Source organism: Octopus sinensis, linkage group LG2 (assembly GCF_006345805.1).
Source record: "Octopus sinensis linkage group LG2, ASM634580v1, whole genome shotgun sequence".
Lineage (NCBI taxonomy): Eukaryota > Metazoa > Mollusca > Cephalopoda > Octopoda > Octopodidae > Octopus > Octopus sinensis.
The window spans coordinates 40,301,420-40,319,392 of NC_042998.1; the positions used below are offsets into that span (position 1 = coordinate 40,301,420).

Consider the following 17,973-nt stretch of genomic DNA (forward strand, 5'->3'; position numbering starts at 1 on the left):
GTCTTTGGGTCGGTACATCACATTTGTGAAAATAATGTTTTGCTATTGAATATGGCTGGGTGGGATAATAGTTTTTTTTTTTTTTTATTATCTGTTTACTTGGATTGCATTTCATGATGGGGCACTACTTTGAAGGGGTTTAATCAAACAAATCAACCCCAGTTCTTATTTTTTTAGTCTGATACTTATTCTGTTGGTTTCTTTTGCTGAACCATTAAGTTATGGCAACATATACAATTCAACGCCAGATGTCAAGTGGTTGGAGGACAGACACAAGTATATCAGGTCATCCCATAAGTTCTGTCCAAATTTTGAATAAAGAAAACAAGTGATCAAATGTTATATTTAATTGGAATTTAATCATCAATGTACTTTCCCTGATTATCTATGACTTCCTTCCATCTATTTACAAGCTTTTTAATCCCATCAATGTAAAACTCTTTTGGTTTCAAAACGAAGAACTCTGAAATGTCAGTTTCGACCTCCTCCTGGCTTGCAAAAGTTATGTCCCCCAAATGATTCTGTAAACTACAAAACAAATAGTAGTCTGAAGGAGCAAGGTCAGGAGAATAAGGTGGATGAGGAATTTTTTCCCAACCAAGCTCTTTGATCTTCTGTGATGTGATCTTTGCAGTGTGGGGTCATGCATTGTCCTGATGTAAGACTCCTTCATGATTCACTAAAGCGGGTCTTTTTTTTCTTCAAAGCTTGGTTCAAACATTAATTGCTGACAGTAGACTTGAGCATTGATTGTTGCATTAGGTGGTAACAATTCAAAGTGAATTTCTCCTTTGCAATCCCACCAAGAACCTTTTTCCCCCATGAAGTTCTCTTCTCAGTTGTAGTTGAGCTTTTTCTCTTTTACCAAGCTACTGTTTACGACGTTTACCATTTCGATAGAAGATTCATTTTTTCATCACCAGTCATAAATCTATCCAAAAAGGGTGAAATGAGTTTGTGAGAATGGAGAGAACAGCAGATGTCAACTCGGGATTTACGATTGCTTTTGGAAAATTCATGAGGCACCCATTTTTCAAGTTTAGGAACCTTTCCAGGTTGTTGAGATGATGACGAACAATTGTATGATTTGAACCAAGCTTTATTGCCAATTCTTCAACTGGTGATGCAGGTTTTTCTTCCAAACTCAACTGGATGTCCTGTTCGATCTTCATCTTCAAGGCTGAAATCTCCACTTCTGAATTTTGCAAACTATCTTCTACAAATTCTTTCATTCAAGCATTCTTTCCCATAAACTGAGTGTATGTTTTGAGTTGCTTCAGCTGCTGAGTTTCCTTTTTTGTACTCATAAAGCATTATGTGCCTCAAATGCTCTTTGGATACTTCCATGCTACAAAGGATTTAAATCAAAGAAATTTTAATTCTATTATTCTGTAAAATAACATTTAATTAGTTTAAATGTACACAAATGCATAAAAATATTTTTTAATTCCATTAGACATTCTAAAATACTATTAAATTTCATTCAATTTTTAAAAAGGTAAAATTGGACAGAACTTATGGAATAACCTGATAAAAACTAATGTATGTATGTATATATATATATACATGTTACTGTTTTACAATATGCAGATGACATTAAACTGTAGAATAATGGATACTATATGCTGTAGATCTTTCATGCAATGGATTGCTGACTGTGGACAAGTGCAACATTTTACATTTTGGGAGGAAAGAACCTGGATGGAATTTACTGTTCCTTCCACAACACCAACTTTAAGAAGTCTACTGCTGAATGTGACCTAGGTATTGCTGTTAACAAAGATCTGTGTTGGATGAACCACATTTCTAAAATTGTCAAGAGTTGAAGGTGTCTTAACACCACTCAGTAAAACATTTTGTTTGTTGCTTACCAGCTACTACTTAAAGTTATATATAGCTATGGTATGTCCACAGTTTGCATCTTTCTAAACATGTGTCTTGTACAGAATATCAAAGCTGTTCAGGAATGTGCAACCAGATGAATATCCTTCACCAGTCATCATATTTTAAATGTCTTGCTGCTCTAGACATTAACACACTAAAGCTGTGGTTCTTAACCACTTTTTGGTAGTGCTCCCTTTTAAGTAGTTGTTATACCTAGCACTCACTTAAGGGATGAGTGAGCTATCACGACTAAACTAACTTAACATGGGTGATAAAAAAATTAAGAAAGACAAAAGTTGTAAATTTACTTTATACATTGCAAATTAATGACTTTCTTGTTTTATTTTAATAACCATTACTAATTTTGAGATATTTTAAATCCAGATACTCCAAATATGTAGAGCAGTAAAGGTTGGGAAAAAAGGTGATTCATTTTATAATTTTTGTCCATTTCTCTTTTATAATAACCTGCTTGAAATAAAAGCAAGCTAAATTTGAAAAAAGTCTCTTGCATCTAGAAGCCTGATGTTTTCAGTGTAAAATAATTCTAATGCAAGCATAGGCCGCACGAGACATAGCTCATCATCAGGTGAGCTGCACGAGATATAGCTCATCATCATTTGGATCACACGACGCATGGTTCATCATCAGGTGGGCCGCATGATACATGACTCATCATCAGGTGGTCTACACTACTAAAAAGTTTCCACGTAATTTTTTGTTAGATATGCCAGTCAGCAAGTCCAATAACTATTGTAAGAGTAATGTCCCTTTACTCGTAATTGATAAACAAAATCAAACTAGGTCATCCTGATTCAATGAGAAAGAGCCTTGACATGGTCATGACCTACTAAACATAGCATCCAAACTATCCTCATCAGGAGTTACGCAACAACAGCCTATTCTGGAGTATTCAGAATTAGTATTAATCCAGATGGTTTTAAGTTACCGCTATGTTCTCTTCTCAACCTGGATGTAAGACTTATGGTCTATAAGTAGGGGTCACCAAACTACAGCCTGTGAGATCAGTTCATCCGGCCCGCCGCCACACTGTATTTTTTGTGTAAGTACCTGCAAACGAGAGTTCATTTGCCTCTGATATGGCATCGGTGTTTGGAACAACTGTGTGTGTGTGTAAACATCAGAGTGGGTAAAAATACACCTACACGATCTAAAGTCTAAACCTGTGCCTTGTTTGCTGTGAATGCGTGAGCAAAATCTTTAGGGTTGCAAAAAATGTGACTAAGACTTACCTCTCACTGTTCTATGCGAATAATGTCTGGATGTTATGGTACCATGGGTTATTTTGATTGACAAAATTAAGATGTAAACAACAGCCGCTTCGATTAGCCATTTCGAAACCTGCTAGAGACTGACACACGTCAATAACCACTAAATAATCACACGTACTATGTACTGACACACACGTTTTCCATTTTATTTTTGCTGTTAACTGTTCTCACGACCCCTGAATATCTATGATGGGCCCCACAAACTGTTCGATGAAAATCCAGAGTTACTCGTGGTCGGGGAATTTTGAATAAAAATGCAAAGGTATATCCACTAAATAATTATACTTTCTGATTTTTTAATGCCAAAAATCTTCCTGACGACTGTCTTTGTAATCCTAACCCATTATCGTAAGAAGATATACCAACTAAGTGTATTAATCTACTCCTACTTTGAGTTACCTCCCTTGTAAACAAACCCACTTGAGTCTTGTTTATTTCATTATTATTTCATCTTTAAGATCTTGTTTTTCATGTGGATAGAGTCTTTCGATCATATTTTCTTAATAAGTAGTTATTTTTCTATACCGACCAATTTACAATCTGGAATATCTAATTAATGCTTTTTTCCTCATTGTATAATTATTCCTAATTAGCTTTTCATTTTTATTGTGTCTGGGGAGAATCATTTTCTTTTTGTGCCTTATAATTTAACACATTCACTGGTAACATTTCCCCTTATTCCTTATTTTTATTTTCCTAAAATTTTCGTCGCGTCTTGCAACCTTTTCAATAGTCTTGACTGTCCATTATTTACACTGCGTTCCTTTTTGTTTGTTTATGCGCATGTGTGTTGGTCAGTGTGTGTGTGTGTCTATGCATGCATGCATGTATATATGTATGTATATGTATGCATATGTATATATGTGTGTGCATCTGTATGTATGTATTCATGTGCTTGCATGTCCGTGTTTGGGTATTTTTTATGTATGTGTGTGTGTGAGCGTGTTTGTATATATATGCACCTCTGTCTCCTTGTGTGTGCACGTCTGTGTATTTTGCAACTATGTACCATGTTTGTATGTGCATCTATATGTGTGGACACGTGTTTCCATATATGTCCTTGTGTGAAGTAAAGTGAGTGTGTATATATGGTCATGTGTTTCAGTCTCCATTTGCGTATGTGTGCTTGTCTGTTCATATAACCTATCCGTCTGTATGTTGATCTGTTTATTTTCATACCCATATGCTTACATACATGTGCATATACACATATATACCCACACACACATACATACATCTATCTACATAACAGCCCACTAACTATTTCTACTCTACCTGTGGGTATGGAGGTATGAAATCTACTATGTATATTTCCTATTTAGTATTGGGAAAGTTTCATTTATAAGGACGTACTCCCATATTTTTCTGAGTGTTGAGTCTTCTGCATTTAATATATGAACACTTATTTACATTGGTTTCATATGGATGGCATCTGAATTATTCTATTTCAGCAGTTTTGCAGCTTATTTGAACCACTTGCAAAACTTTGCTTCAAAGAGCCAACCTCTATGCAATCACTAAACCTGCCAGTAATAGCATTTAAACTGGCTGTATGCAACCCAAAATATTCTATTTGTTTTATGGTCAAACTGGCTATATTTGGCATTATACATCCTACAATGTCATTCAAAAAATGTACAACCATAGCAGAGAAATCTTAATGTTACAAAAGAATGCCTGAGTAATTCAAAATAATATGAATAAATAAGCATTATATTTTACTAGCAGTATCACCCGGCATTGGAATTTTTGAAAAGTAAAAATTTTGCATTATGTAGCTTGTTATTTTCTTTAAGTGAACATTTTTCTGGTTGAAATACACTGAAAAATGGCGACACAGCTGTCAAAACATCGTAAAAAATAGGGATTTTCATAGAAAAAAAAGCACCTTTTTGATGTAAATAAGTTTTGGTGTTAACAAGGTCCAATTTGAATTTTTTCTTCTATGGAAGGAAGAGCAAGCCTTCTTCTATCATACTCTCAATTTTGGTCAACTTGTGCCACAGGGTCTCGGAGGAGATAGTGTTAGTTGAAGGCTACCAAACCTGCCATACACAGACAACTTCAGCTTTATATATAGAGAGATAAAGTAATCTGAATGCTAAAGGGTTAACTGTAAATTAAAAAATATATATGTAAAGATATACAGTTAACAATTTCATAAAGTTCTAATTTTCTTCTAATCAATGAAGAGAAAGAAATGAAAAACATTTAAACACAGTTTAATTTTTCAAATTTAATTTATAAGAAAGAAAATACAGCCAATGTTAGTGTTCAGATATGTAAATATTTCCAGAATAAATTATTTTCTGGAAGTTTTGGTTCAAAACAAACCATTGTCAACATGATTTTAGTCTTTAGAAAGAATATCAACTTGAAATGTTCAGTGAACAGTGCAGGTAGGAATGGGAAAGTGAGACTTGTGTAATCACAGTTAGATTCTCCCCAAAATGGAAGAACAGAATAGGGAGGCAGGAAATGTAGGGAGTGGAAAGTGAGGGATGTTGCTGCATGGTTACAACTGCTGCAGCTTGCATCTTTGCCACTGCTCTTAGACATAGCAGTCAATAGGCAACTGGATATAGAAGTTCAAGTTTCAAGGACATCCATTTTGAGACTGAAATGTTACCTTGAACTGAGATCATTTTTCAAGTCCATTATAATTAATAGTCATATTTCTGAAAAAAAAAAAAAAAACATATATATAAGAAACAAGAGGTCTGTGTATAGTGTGTGTGTGTGTGTGAGACAGTAAGAGAGAGAGGAAGAGAAACATAATTTCTTTTATTTTATTACTTTACATTCAAAGTAAACATAGGTTTTGTAATTTTATATATTTGCAAAATACTGAGCAATTATTTTTTGCACTAAAGAGCATATTAATTAATTTTTTTATTGAGAATACATTTCAAGCCTTACTCTAAAGCAATTTTAAGTGCCTAAAAAAATGTGCAGGTCTGATAAGTGAATGGTCAGAAACACATGTTATCACTGGTTGACTGACTGTTTGTATCATAAATTTTGAGTGGTATTGATTTGGCTGTTAGTGTTTGTTTAACTCTTTCAATACCAACCCAACTGAGACTGACCTGGGACTCATTTCATCAAGCTGCATGTACCAAGGTATATCTCAGATAGAGTCATGGTCTAAATTCTATTATCCATATGAAGAATAACAAGATTTCTATAGCTAAAAGATGCATTATAGTCTCCTGTATGAACCATTTTTGTTTAGTAGTCTTTAAAAGACACAGTAAGAAAAAAAAAAAAAGAAAAAACTTAAAAGACCCCAAATTTGCTATTATACCAAAAATTAATAAAAGTAGTGTATTCTTGTTAGAAATATTATAATGAAAAGGTTAATGTGAATTTAACGTAATACAGAACTTTTTAGAGTAATATTTGAAATGATAAAATTCCTATAATTATTTTATAAGTTTAATTATAAAGTCAACTTGTATACATAAAAAAATTTAATCAATAATATGTAGAACTATATCAAATCCACTGGTAATTTGCTTCTATTTTAAAAGTTTCAATAATCACCTCATCTCTAAACCATAGAAGTAAACAAAAAAGCAAATAGCTAACTATGTAGATGGCTTCTTGAATTATTTTCTAAATAATTCTATTTTGCTATGCCAATAAATGTACAACCTTGAACATTTATCTGAACATTCATTCATTACTGCTTGAGCAATCAAAATCTACACTTTGTTGAGGTCAGAATAAGACCAAAATGTTTTCAGCTGTCTCCTATAATAAGTAGAACTTGAAAAAAGAAAAAAAATATATTAGCCATAGACTAATATTTTGGTTTTTCTCATTGTATATTTATTTCTAACATTAAATACATGATGCATTAAAAGTTTACTTACTGAAAATGACAGATCTAAACTGTAGCTAGAGCAATGTCCCAGCCACAAGCTGGTAGAAAAGCTCTGTACCCTTCAAATATCTACTGACTAACTATAGTAATCCATCCAACCCATGTTAGCTGTTAAGTATATGAAAATGATGGTAATGATTAAATGATAACACTAATTTACCTATTGTTTTTTTTTTTGATACAGATGGTATCCCAGAATTATTTTCTAAAAAGCAAATAGTCTAGGGGAAACTATTCAGAACATGACTAAGAAACAAAGATTTAACAATGAAGATAAATTTATTTAAGATTGGTTTTTAAAACCAATAACATCAGACTAAAGAAGCAACATGATATCCTCTGAGCCAAATTATCTTTTTCATTGAGGTGAACCGTGCCAAATAGAGTAATCATGATAAAAGAATATTGATATCAATGATGATGTTAGGAATGTTTTCATTGTTGAATAGCTATACTCATCCTGACCTGAGCATATCCATGATATGAATATAGATTAATGATAAGTTAGGTGGAACTCATATCAAGTTATAGTTTTTGTCTGGGATTCTATACACTGTCATAGTGTTTGTATGCATGCTGTTATACACTGTTATAAAGTAAAGTGCAGTATAATAATTTTGGCTAGATGGTAAGTACAATTTCCCAGTAGCTGTACTTGCTGTACATTCGAGCTTTGGTGTTGGAGAAGACTTTTACGGATTCCATGGACAGTGAGGCTCACCAATGGAGAAGTTCTTAAGCAGATCAGGCCGAAAATGTCGCTAGAAGCTAGGATCACCAAGCATAGATTGGCATATTTTGGTCATATTATGCGGAGAAAATCCCTGGAGAAGGACATCATGCTCGGAATGGTCAGTGGCAAGAGAGGAAGAGGCCGACCAAGAACCCACTGGCTTGACACCATCAAGAGTGATACCGGAATGGACATAGCCAATCTGAAAGAAGTGGCCCAGGATAGAACTGACTGGAGGACACTGATCCATCGAGTAACCGAGAGTCGACTTCGACTGAGCGGATAGATAGATAGTACTTGCTGTCTAACCAAACCTAAAGAATTGAAAGTAATCATTGCAATAGAAGTAGGCTAGGTAGACTTAGTTAATGATTATTTCATTACCTTGGCATTTATGATAATGGACTGGCAATCAAACCATAGCTTTTATGCTTTGAGGTGATGTCAGTAATGACGTGGCGTGTTTTGTACTTATATATCTATCTAAATGCTTTAAGAGAGAGTAAATGTGGAAGTGTTGACATAATTTTCTGGAGTGTTGTATTTTTTGTCTGTGCATGTGGTTGCCAAGAATTACACTTCTCATACACAGTAAGAGTGGAAATAGTTTTCAATGAAGAAGACTAAAGCCAAACAGAAACATGTGATTTGAATATAAAGTTTACTCCTCTAGCACTTAAACTGGTCATGTCAAGGCCCAAATATTCTACTACTTTTATATCAAAACTGACAAGATCCAACCTTTCACACCTACCTTAAAATGTTATTATAAAAATAAATAATCACATTTTAAAAATCTTGAAGTTATGAGATAATGCATGATTAAGTCAAAACAATGTGAACAAATAAGCATTACATTTGACAGAGTAATCTGAATGCTAAAGATGTAAAGTTATGATCCTTAATCTTTACAGTTGTCCTGCATATAAACTATATTGGTTTAAAATTTTGGCATAAGGCCACCAATTTCAGGGGAACGGGTAAATTGATTACATTGACACTTGTTTCATCAACCCTGAATGGGATGAAAGGTAAAGTCAAGCTTGACAAAATTTGAACTCAAAATGTAAAGATGGATAAAATGCTGCTAAGTATTTTGCCCAGCATGCTAATGATTCTTATTTCTTTATTGCCCACAAGGGGCTAAACATAAAGGGGACAAGAACAGACAAAGGGATTAAGTCGATTACATCGACCCCAGTGCGTAACTGGTACTTGATTTATCAACCCCGAAAGGATGAAAGGTAAAGTCGGCCTCAGTGGAATTTGAACTCAGAACGTAACGGCAGATGAAACATAGCTAAGCGTTTCACCCGGTGTGCTAACGATTCTGCCAGCTCGTTACCACTGCATACAAACTACCTTGTTAGTTATTCTAATTTTGTTCTGTATGTGATGAAAAGAGTGTTATGTGTGTTCTAACCTGTAAAGTAACAATAATACCTACTCATTTTTCTGCTTCTTTGAAAGAATTTGCTTTTACAAGTTCCTGTGCTTCTTTAACTGTCTTTGCCACAATTTTCTGAGCTAATTCTTCTGTATTTTCAGTTTGTTTACTTTTATTTATTTTCCCCATGGTAACATGTGCATCAGCAACTGTTGCTTCTCTAATTCTGTCAGCATGTAGTTTCTGTTCTTCCTTTGTGCTAACATCTGGACTGATTGTTTCTACATTAGTCTCAGCAGACTCTTCTTCAATCCTTTCTAAGACTCCTAATCCTCCAGAATCAGTCAGTGAACTTGGTGACACTGATAAGGGTCGTTTCTCCTTTGAAGTATTTGAACTGCCGAAAACAATAGGTGAAACTTCATGGGAAGTTTTGTAATAGACATTCTCCATCTGAATTTGGATTTTTTCACATAAATCATTGACATCTGTTGATTTCAGACCAGTTGTTGGGGTCGGAGGTAGGATAGTAATGATAAATTTACCTATAGTTAACAAAAGGAAGAAAATAAAAAGAGAAGAATGAAAATAACACATTGAATTTGCCCATATATTTTCAAAATGAAGGGAATATTTAAAACAGTGTGTTTCAAAAGCATGAAATATTTCAAACTATATTAGACAACCAGTATTCTCTGCCATGTTACTAGATTAAAGCTAGAGAGAGAGGGATAATAAGAAACACAAGTACAAATAAAAGAAAAAGTAGAATAGATCCCACATTAACTAAAATATTTATGTTGTCAAAGGTTAGAGTGCATCTAATTTTCTTTTATGAAGAAAGCAAAAGCTAGAATATATTCTGATTATAAAAAAAAAAAAAAAAGAAAAAAACCCCATTCCAGTTAAACTTCAAACATCTATTGAAGCTTTTTATTTTCTCTCATATTACAATGCAACAAAACTCACTAATTAAGAAATTAATACAAATATTCTTCAAAACCTCCATGCTTCCTAAAATCCGCCTACAGTACACTTGATGCCCCTTACTCCATTTTTTTTAAAAGACTTATTTACTGTTCACTTCCTGTGTATATTCTAAGTACTGTTCATGCAGGTTTGGTCATTTTTTTTTTGATGAGTTGTAGTTCATTGTATACAAAAAGTCCATTATATAATATATATAAACTATTGCATCAGCTATTTGTTATCATAGTTGAAGTAAACTCTAATACTTGATAGTATATTTTATTACTTTCTTATCATTGTCTTTCGGGAGAAGATTAAGTTCCATTGTAGCCAGATTTGACATGACATCAGTTATATAACCATACTAGAAGATTTTCTTGCTGCTTTCTCCAAATGAGCTGAAAGCCTATAGTTTGTATGAAAATGTCAGACATTTTCAAGAGCATAAATGAGATAAGTGAAGTGAAATGGCTAAATCTGACAATACAAACTAAATTTCAAATTCATGCCTACTTATGACATTTATTTGTATTACTACTAGCAGCAAATCTTTGTTAACCAGTAAAATGCTGAGCAAATATAAAATTTAAGTAGTTTACACAAATGAAACAAGGATTTTTTATGACAAGCCTATGAAAGAATGCTCAATAATTATGAAGCAACTCTAAGCTAAAAATCATTTCAATTTTGAAAAAACTCAAAGTATAATTACCAGGCTCCAATTTTTTTTCGCTTTTGCTATAAAATGGTTGAAATGACGAAAAGATAACTGGTACGATTGGAACCTGAAAATAAAAGTCATCCATAAGTTAACTCCTTCAACTTTTTAACAATTAATTATGGAACAAAAGGATCTGTCTTTAAAAACTAAATTCTTTCTTGGATCATTTAAATCTTGTTACCATATGCTGCAAAACCCAATAAGTACAGCAACAGGTACCAATACCTTGTGTCAGCTTTGGTATGGTTTCTGCAGCTGGAACCCTTCCTGATGCCAACCACTTTACAGTGTGTATTAGATACTTTTCATTTTATTCTTTTATTTATTTCTATCATTTGACTGTGGCCATGCTGGAGCACTACCTTGAAGGATTTTAGTCAAACAAATCAACCCCAGGACTTATACAGCTATGGTAAGACCTCACCTGGAATTTGCATCACCAGTCTGGAACCCCTATCTTGCCCAGGATATCAATCGTCTGGAAGCTGTTCAGCGACCGTGCAACCAAAAGAATACCCTCCATCAGGCATTTGCCATATTCTGAATGCCTTACTTCCCTGGGCATGGACACATTGAAACTCCGACTTCTGGCAGCTGATTTGGCAGACACCCATAAAATTATCAACCATCTTACAAACAATAACTCTGAGCACCTTTTCAAACTCCACCCGTCTAACACCCGTGGACATATTTACAAAGTCAGAAAACAGCACAGTTCCCATGACTTTAGGAAACATTTTTTCACGCTGAGAGTTGCTGAAGCATGGAACAAACTGCCGGCATCAGTTGTTAGTTGTCGGAGCACTGCATCCTTCAAAACTTCCATGCTTTCTGAGATTCGCCAGACTCATACATTGTTTGCTTTCCAGACACTTGTACATTACTGCATGTACTTTATACGCACTTTCTGACAAGTTGTGGTGCACCTGAGCACTGTATACAATAATTTCATTATTATTATTTTTTTTATTTTTAAAGCTTAATACTTATTCTATTGGTCTTTTTGCCAAACTGCTAAGTTATAGAGACATAAACACACCAACACCAGTTGTCAAGCAGTGATGGGAGTACAAATAGAGACACACACATAGGTAGCACCCACTACATTCACGGAGTGGTTGGCGTTAGGAAGAGCATCCAGCCGTAGAAACACTGCCAGATCTGACTGGGCCTGACGAAGCCTTCCAGCTTCACAGACCCCAGTTGAACTGTCCAACCCATGCTAGCATGGAAAGCGGACGCTAAATGATGATGATGATGATGATGATATATATATATGACAGGCTTCTTTCAGTTTCCATTTACCAAATCCATTCACAAGGCTTTGGTCAGCCCAAGACTATAGTAGAAGACCAAGGTTCCACGCAGTGGGACTGTATCTAGAATCATGTGCTAAAGTATGATAGAAGGAAAGCATAGGTGTCTTACTACAGAGGGGATACATGACTACCACACATTATATAAGGGAAAGTGGAAGTAGTTAGGAAGGATATAAAGACAGTAGCGATGGGCGATGGAGTGACTAAATGAGGTTGAAGTAGGATTTGTTCTTCCTAGTAAAACCTGCACCAGCAATGACTACCTAAACACAGCCATGGGCTGCAGGTTTCATCAGCCAAGGTGTCATCAGCCAAGAGTAGTAGGGAGTTGCCAACACATGGTGGAAATGGTGTAGCACTGTTACAACTCATTCCCCCATATTACTACTACTACTACTACTACTGGGACAATTCTGCATAATGATGAAGCCTTAAAAGTCAGCATTGTCCACCAGTATCTCAACTGTCCAGATTAATAACCTCTACATTTTAATTAATTAATGTTTCAAATCTTCCTTGGTTTACTCCCCCCCACCTCTGCCTCTCTTTGCTAATCACTCTCATTACTATTATCCACCAGCACTTTTCCACTCAGTATCAAATTAACCATACATTTTGGATTAAAAGATTTTGTTTTTAAATAGATTTGAATAATTCTATGAGGAAAAACAATGAAGCTTTGTTCATCATCATCATTTAGCATCCGCTTTCCATGCTAGCATGGTTTGTTAATATATAAAAATCACACAATGAATATTAGCTACAATGGATTATACATTAATTTTTAATTGAAATATTATCAGTAGCTCAATTTATTAATGGAGAAATTTGTATTTCAGGCATAAAAGCTAATGAATTTATTAAGAATCAGTTCCGTGCTCATGTGGTATTCCAATGTAACAGATTTTTAAAAAATGACAATTTGAGTAAAATTGTGTGTGTGAGTGAGTGAGTGTAAAGAATAAAACTCTTAATAAAATGGATACATTTACAGTGAACTAATTCATTAATGCTACTTAATTTATCTAAAGCTTTTAAAGAGAGATAATTAAAAATGTTTTTAAGTGATAAAAATTTTTTTAAATATTAACAAAAATAAAGACTCATCAAATAGATTTTTTTTTTACACTTTACAGTATGCATTAGTTCATGACTCTAAATATCAGTATATAGTTTAACCATTTAACATTTAAACTGGCCATATCCGGCACAAATACTCTATCAGTTTTATGTTTAAGCCAAGTCAGATCTAACCTCTTGCATCTATCTTATAATGGCCTTCTAAAAAAAAAAACAAAAAAACACACATCATTGAAATATATACTCATATCATTGAAATACATTTAATAGCAATCTGAATACCAAAGGGTTAAAATTCACTGGTGAAAACCGCTAAGCTAATGTAGCTCAACTAAATAACATTATTACAGTTTACTTTCTATTTCAGTAAAAACTACATTATCATTCAAGTTCAATATACTCAGTGTGCAATTTTCTCATCATACGATTCTGATTGGAATTTAAACTTGTTACCAAGAAGTCAATTTTAACTCCATTCTAAAAATCCAATGAGGCTTCATACTATTTTTATTTTCCATGTCTTTTCATAATTTTAATATACAAAACACTTTAAAATTCTGTTTTTTTTTCTCGATTATGGTGGACCAATGTTTTTACAATAGCAATTGTGCATCAGTAATACATTCATCAAATTCATGATAGCATATAATAAATGGAAGGAAAAGCAATTGATATATATATGTGCCGGTGGCACATGAACATCGAACCAAATATCAATGGAAACAGTAGTTGTGATACCTGTGCAGGTGACACATAAAAAGCACCATCCGAACAGCCGTTGCCAGTGCAACCTCCGCTGGCTTCTGTGCCGGTGGCACATAAAAAGCACCATCCGAGCGTGGCCGACGCCAGCACCGCCTCGACTGGCTTCTGGGCCGGTGGCACATAAAAAGCACCAACCGATCGTGGGATCCCGGAACATCTCGCTGTGCTTGAGGAGACCTGTTGAGTCAAGTGCATGTACATTGAACTTCGAACCAAATATCAATGGAAACAGTAGTTGTGATACCTGTGCCGGTGACACATAAAAAGCACCATCCGAACGTGGCCATTGCCAGTGCAGCCTCCACTGGCTTCTGTACCGGTGGCAATAAAAAGCACCATCCGAACAGCTTCTGTGCCGGTGGCACATAAAAAACACCATCCGAACGTGGCCGATGCCAGCACCCCCCCGACTGGCTTCTGTGCCGGTGACACATAAAAAGCACCATCCGAACATGGCCGACGCCAGCACCGCCTTGACTGGCTTCTGTGCTGGTGGCACATAAAAAGCACCAACCAATCGTGGGATCCCGGAACATCTCGCTGTGCTTGAGGAGACCTGTTGAGTCAAGTGCATGTACATGTTGAACATCGAACCAAATATCAATGGAAACAGTAGCTGTGATACCTGTGCCGGTGACACATAAAAAGCACCATCCGAACGTGACCGTTGCCAGTGCAGCCTCCACTGGCTTCTGTGCCGGTGGCACATAAAAAGCACCATCTGAACGTGACCGATGCCAACCCTGCCTCGAATGGCTTCTGTGCCGGTGGCACATGAACATCGAACCAAATATCAATGGAAACAGTAGCTGTGATACCTGTGCCGGTGACACATAAAAAGCACCATCCCAATGTGACCGTTGCCAGTGCAGCCTCCACTGGCTTCTGTGCCGGTGGCACATAAAAAGCACCATCCGAACGTGACCGATGCCAACCCCGCCTCGAATGGCTTCTGTGCCGGTGGCACATAAAAAGCACCATCCGAACGTGACCGATGCCAACCCCGCTTCGAATGGCTTCTGTGCTGGTGGCACATATAAAGCACCATCCGAATGTGGCCGATGCCAGCACCGCCCCGACTGGCTTCTGTGCCGGTGGCACATAAAAAGCACCATCCGAACGTGGCCGATGCCAGACCCCTCTGGCACCTGTGCAGGTGGCACGTAAAAAGCACCCACTACACTCGCGGAGTGGTTGGCGTTAGGAAGGGCATCCAGCTGTAGAAACACTGCCAGATCAGACTGGAGCCTGGGGCAGCCCCTGGCTCCCCAGACCCCGGTCGAACCGTCCAACCCGTGCTAGCGCGGAAAACGGACGTTAAACGATGATGATGATGATGATATAAATTAATATAAACAGCTAGGTGCAATGTAATACTATAAAGGAAAAATTTAATTGTCACTAAGTGTGACTAAGGGTGCTGAAGCACCAACTTTGCTAGAAATAAGAGTTAAAATACTCCTAATGTAAGAAGTGTGCAATATATAGACATATACTGACAGGGGAGGTAACTGCCCAATGACTGTCGTTAGGATCACCAGACCAGGCTTAGTTTTGCTTTACATATCTCATCATCATCGTCGTTTAACATCTGCTTTCCATGCTAGCATGGGTTGGACGATTTGACTGAGGACTGGCAAACCAGATGGCTGCACCATGCTCCAATCTGATCTATTTCTACAGCTGGATGCCCTTCCTAATGCCAACCAATGTACAAATTGTACTGGGTGCTTTTTCCTGTCACTGGCACAAGTGAGGTCATGAAGCAGCTCACAAGACAAGACCCCATGATTGAGAGGAAGTCGTATTAAGGGAAGTGTCTTATGCCAGGTGTTGAGAGGCAAGTGTATGATAGAGGATAGGAACAGGTGTCTTGCTGTAGAGGAGAGACATGACTATCCCAGATGGAAAATGAGAGAAGATGGTGGTTATACACACATATACAACTACAGGAAAAGAGAAAACTTGGAGAAAAAAATTAACTACTGAGGTATTGATGCATGTGTGAGAGTGAGTTCTAATTTATGCAGATTGTATTCATTTTAGTTATCATAGTTTACATGTTTAATTATAAAGCTGATTCAATCACTACTAGATAAAGGAAGATGAGACATTCACCCTTTAGCATTTAGATTACTCTGTCAAATTTAATAGTTATTAATTCACATAGTTTTGAATTAATCATATTGTAGCTCTGAGATTTCAATGACGTGATTGTATATTTTTAGAGTGATATTGTAAGAGGCCAGAGTGAGACAGTTTGAACATAAAACAGGTAGAATATCTGGGCCAGATATGGCCAGTTTAAATTATCAAAAGGGCAAATTACATCAGCATACCTGGGACTGAACTGCCAAATGGAAAACACCCTTTTTGAATGGTAACATGCGTCCATCACGATTTCGAGTACCCTCTGGGAATGTGAATAAGCGAATCTGAGAAAAAAAGATGAACAAATATAAAAGTCAAATATAAAATTCAACAATACCAAAATTGACAGCAAATAGAAAAAAAAAAAAAAAAAAGTCTTAGAAATAAAATAATGTACCTGTTTTTTTGTAATAATTTCTGCTGTATCCACCAGCGTTTTAAGTGCTTTTTCATGATTTAATCGATCAATAAAGATTGTGCCACAAAGCCAGGCAGCTACACCAAATACACCAGTATACAAGAGTTCTTTTTTGGCTAAACTAGTGCAGTAATCTGGCCATATTTCCATCATACCTAGAATAAAATAAAATAAATAATTAAAATCTGACAGAGTTATTGCTATTTAAACTATAATTTGATAGATGAAAACGTGACAATCATTGTGTAACTTTTGTAAAATAGGTAAATTCATTGTAGCCTTTATTGAAATATGTGGTTTCATCATCATCATCGTTTAACGTCCGTTTTCCATGCTAGCATGGGTTGGACGGTTTGACCGGGGTCTGGGAAGCCAGGAGGCTGCACCAGGCTCCAGTCTGATCTGGCAGTGTTTCTACAGCTGGATGCCCTTCCTAATGCCAACCACTCCGTGAGTATAGTGGGTGCTTTTTACGTGTCACCAGTACAGGGGCCACAGGAGGCTGGCTAACGGCCATGATCGGTTGGTGCCTTTACGTGTCACTGACATGGATGCCAGTCAGGCAGCACTGGCATCTGCCACATTCAGACAGTGCTTTTAACGTGTCACCGGCATGGGTATCTTAACTACAATTTCCATTTGACTTTCCTTTTGATGTTGGTGTTAACGTACTTGGAAATCTTAAAAAAGAAAACAATTAAAATAATAAAAATAAATGCACCCTTTTAAAGCCTAGCCAGGCTCATAGACCCGATTTCCCGGTTTCAATGGTGTATGTGTTCCCCAGCTGGATGGGACGCCAGTCCATTGCAGCGTTACTCATTTTTGCCAGCTGAATGGACTGAAGCAACGTGAAATGAAGCGTTTTGCTCAAGAACACAACATGTTGCCCAGTCCAGGAATCGAAACCACAATCTTACAATCATGATGCTGACACCCTAACCACTAAGCCATGCGCCTCCACAGCATTCAGATTACCCTTTCAAATGTATTGCTTATTTATACACATTCTTTTGAATTAATCATGCACTACCTTGAAACTTGGAGATTTTGACGAGGTAACTATTTATTTTTAGGATATATTTGGTTTGGTGTGAGATGCCATACCTGGCTGGTTTGAACCTAAAACAGGTAGAATATTTTGGCCGGATATGGCCTGTTTAAATGCTAAAGGGTTATGCTTTATAAGAGTATTTTGTTGACAAGAACGTTTTTCAAACAGTAATTTTCCATTTATTTAATCCAAAAATCTCAAGTTTCAAAATGTTATCCCTCATATCCAGCCTCTGTTTTGAAGTTATGTATGAACATTAATAGATGTTGATAATACTAATCTAAATTGAAATAAGTAGAACAAGCTAGAAG

At 36.1% G+C, this 17,973-nt stretch overlaps 1 protein-coding gene across 1 annotated transcript in view; it reads right to left on the reverse strand.

The window, feature by feature from the left end:
- Nucleotides 1-5,402: 5,402 nt before the first annotated feature.
- LOC115232561 (1-acyl-sn-glycerol-3-phosphate acyltransferase alpha) overlaps nucleotides 5,403-17,973 on the reverse strand; it is a 76,722-nt gene continuing 64,151 nt past the window's right edge. Inside the window, exons 3-7 of the mRNA XM_029802514.2 lie at nucleotides 16,588-16,763; nucleotides 16,379-16,474; nucleotides 10,867-10,939; nucleotides 9,246-9,730; nucleotides 5,403-5,854 (exon numbers count right to left, since the gene is read on the reverse strand). Coding sequence (XP_029658374.1) covers nucleotides 9,246-9,730; nucleotides 10,867-10,939; nucleotides 16,379-16,474; nucleotides 16,588-16,763 — 830 coding nt within the window. The 3' untranslated portion in view covers nucleotides 5,403-5,854. The remainder of the gene's footprint in view (nucleotides 5,855-9,245; nucleotides 9,731-10,866; nucleotides 10,940-16,378; nucleotides 16,475-16,587; nucleotides 16,764-17,973) is intronic.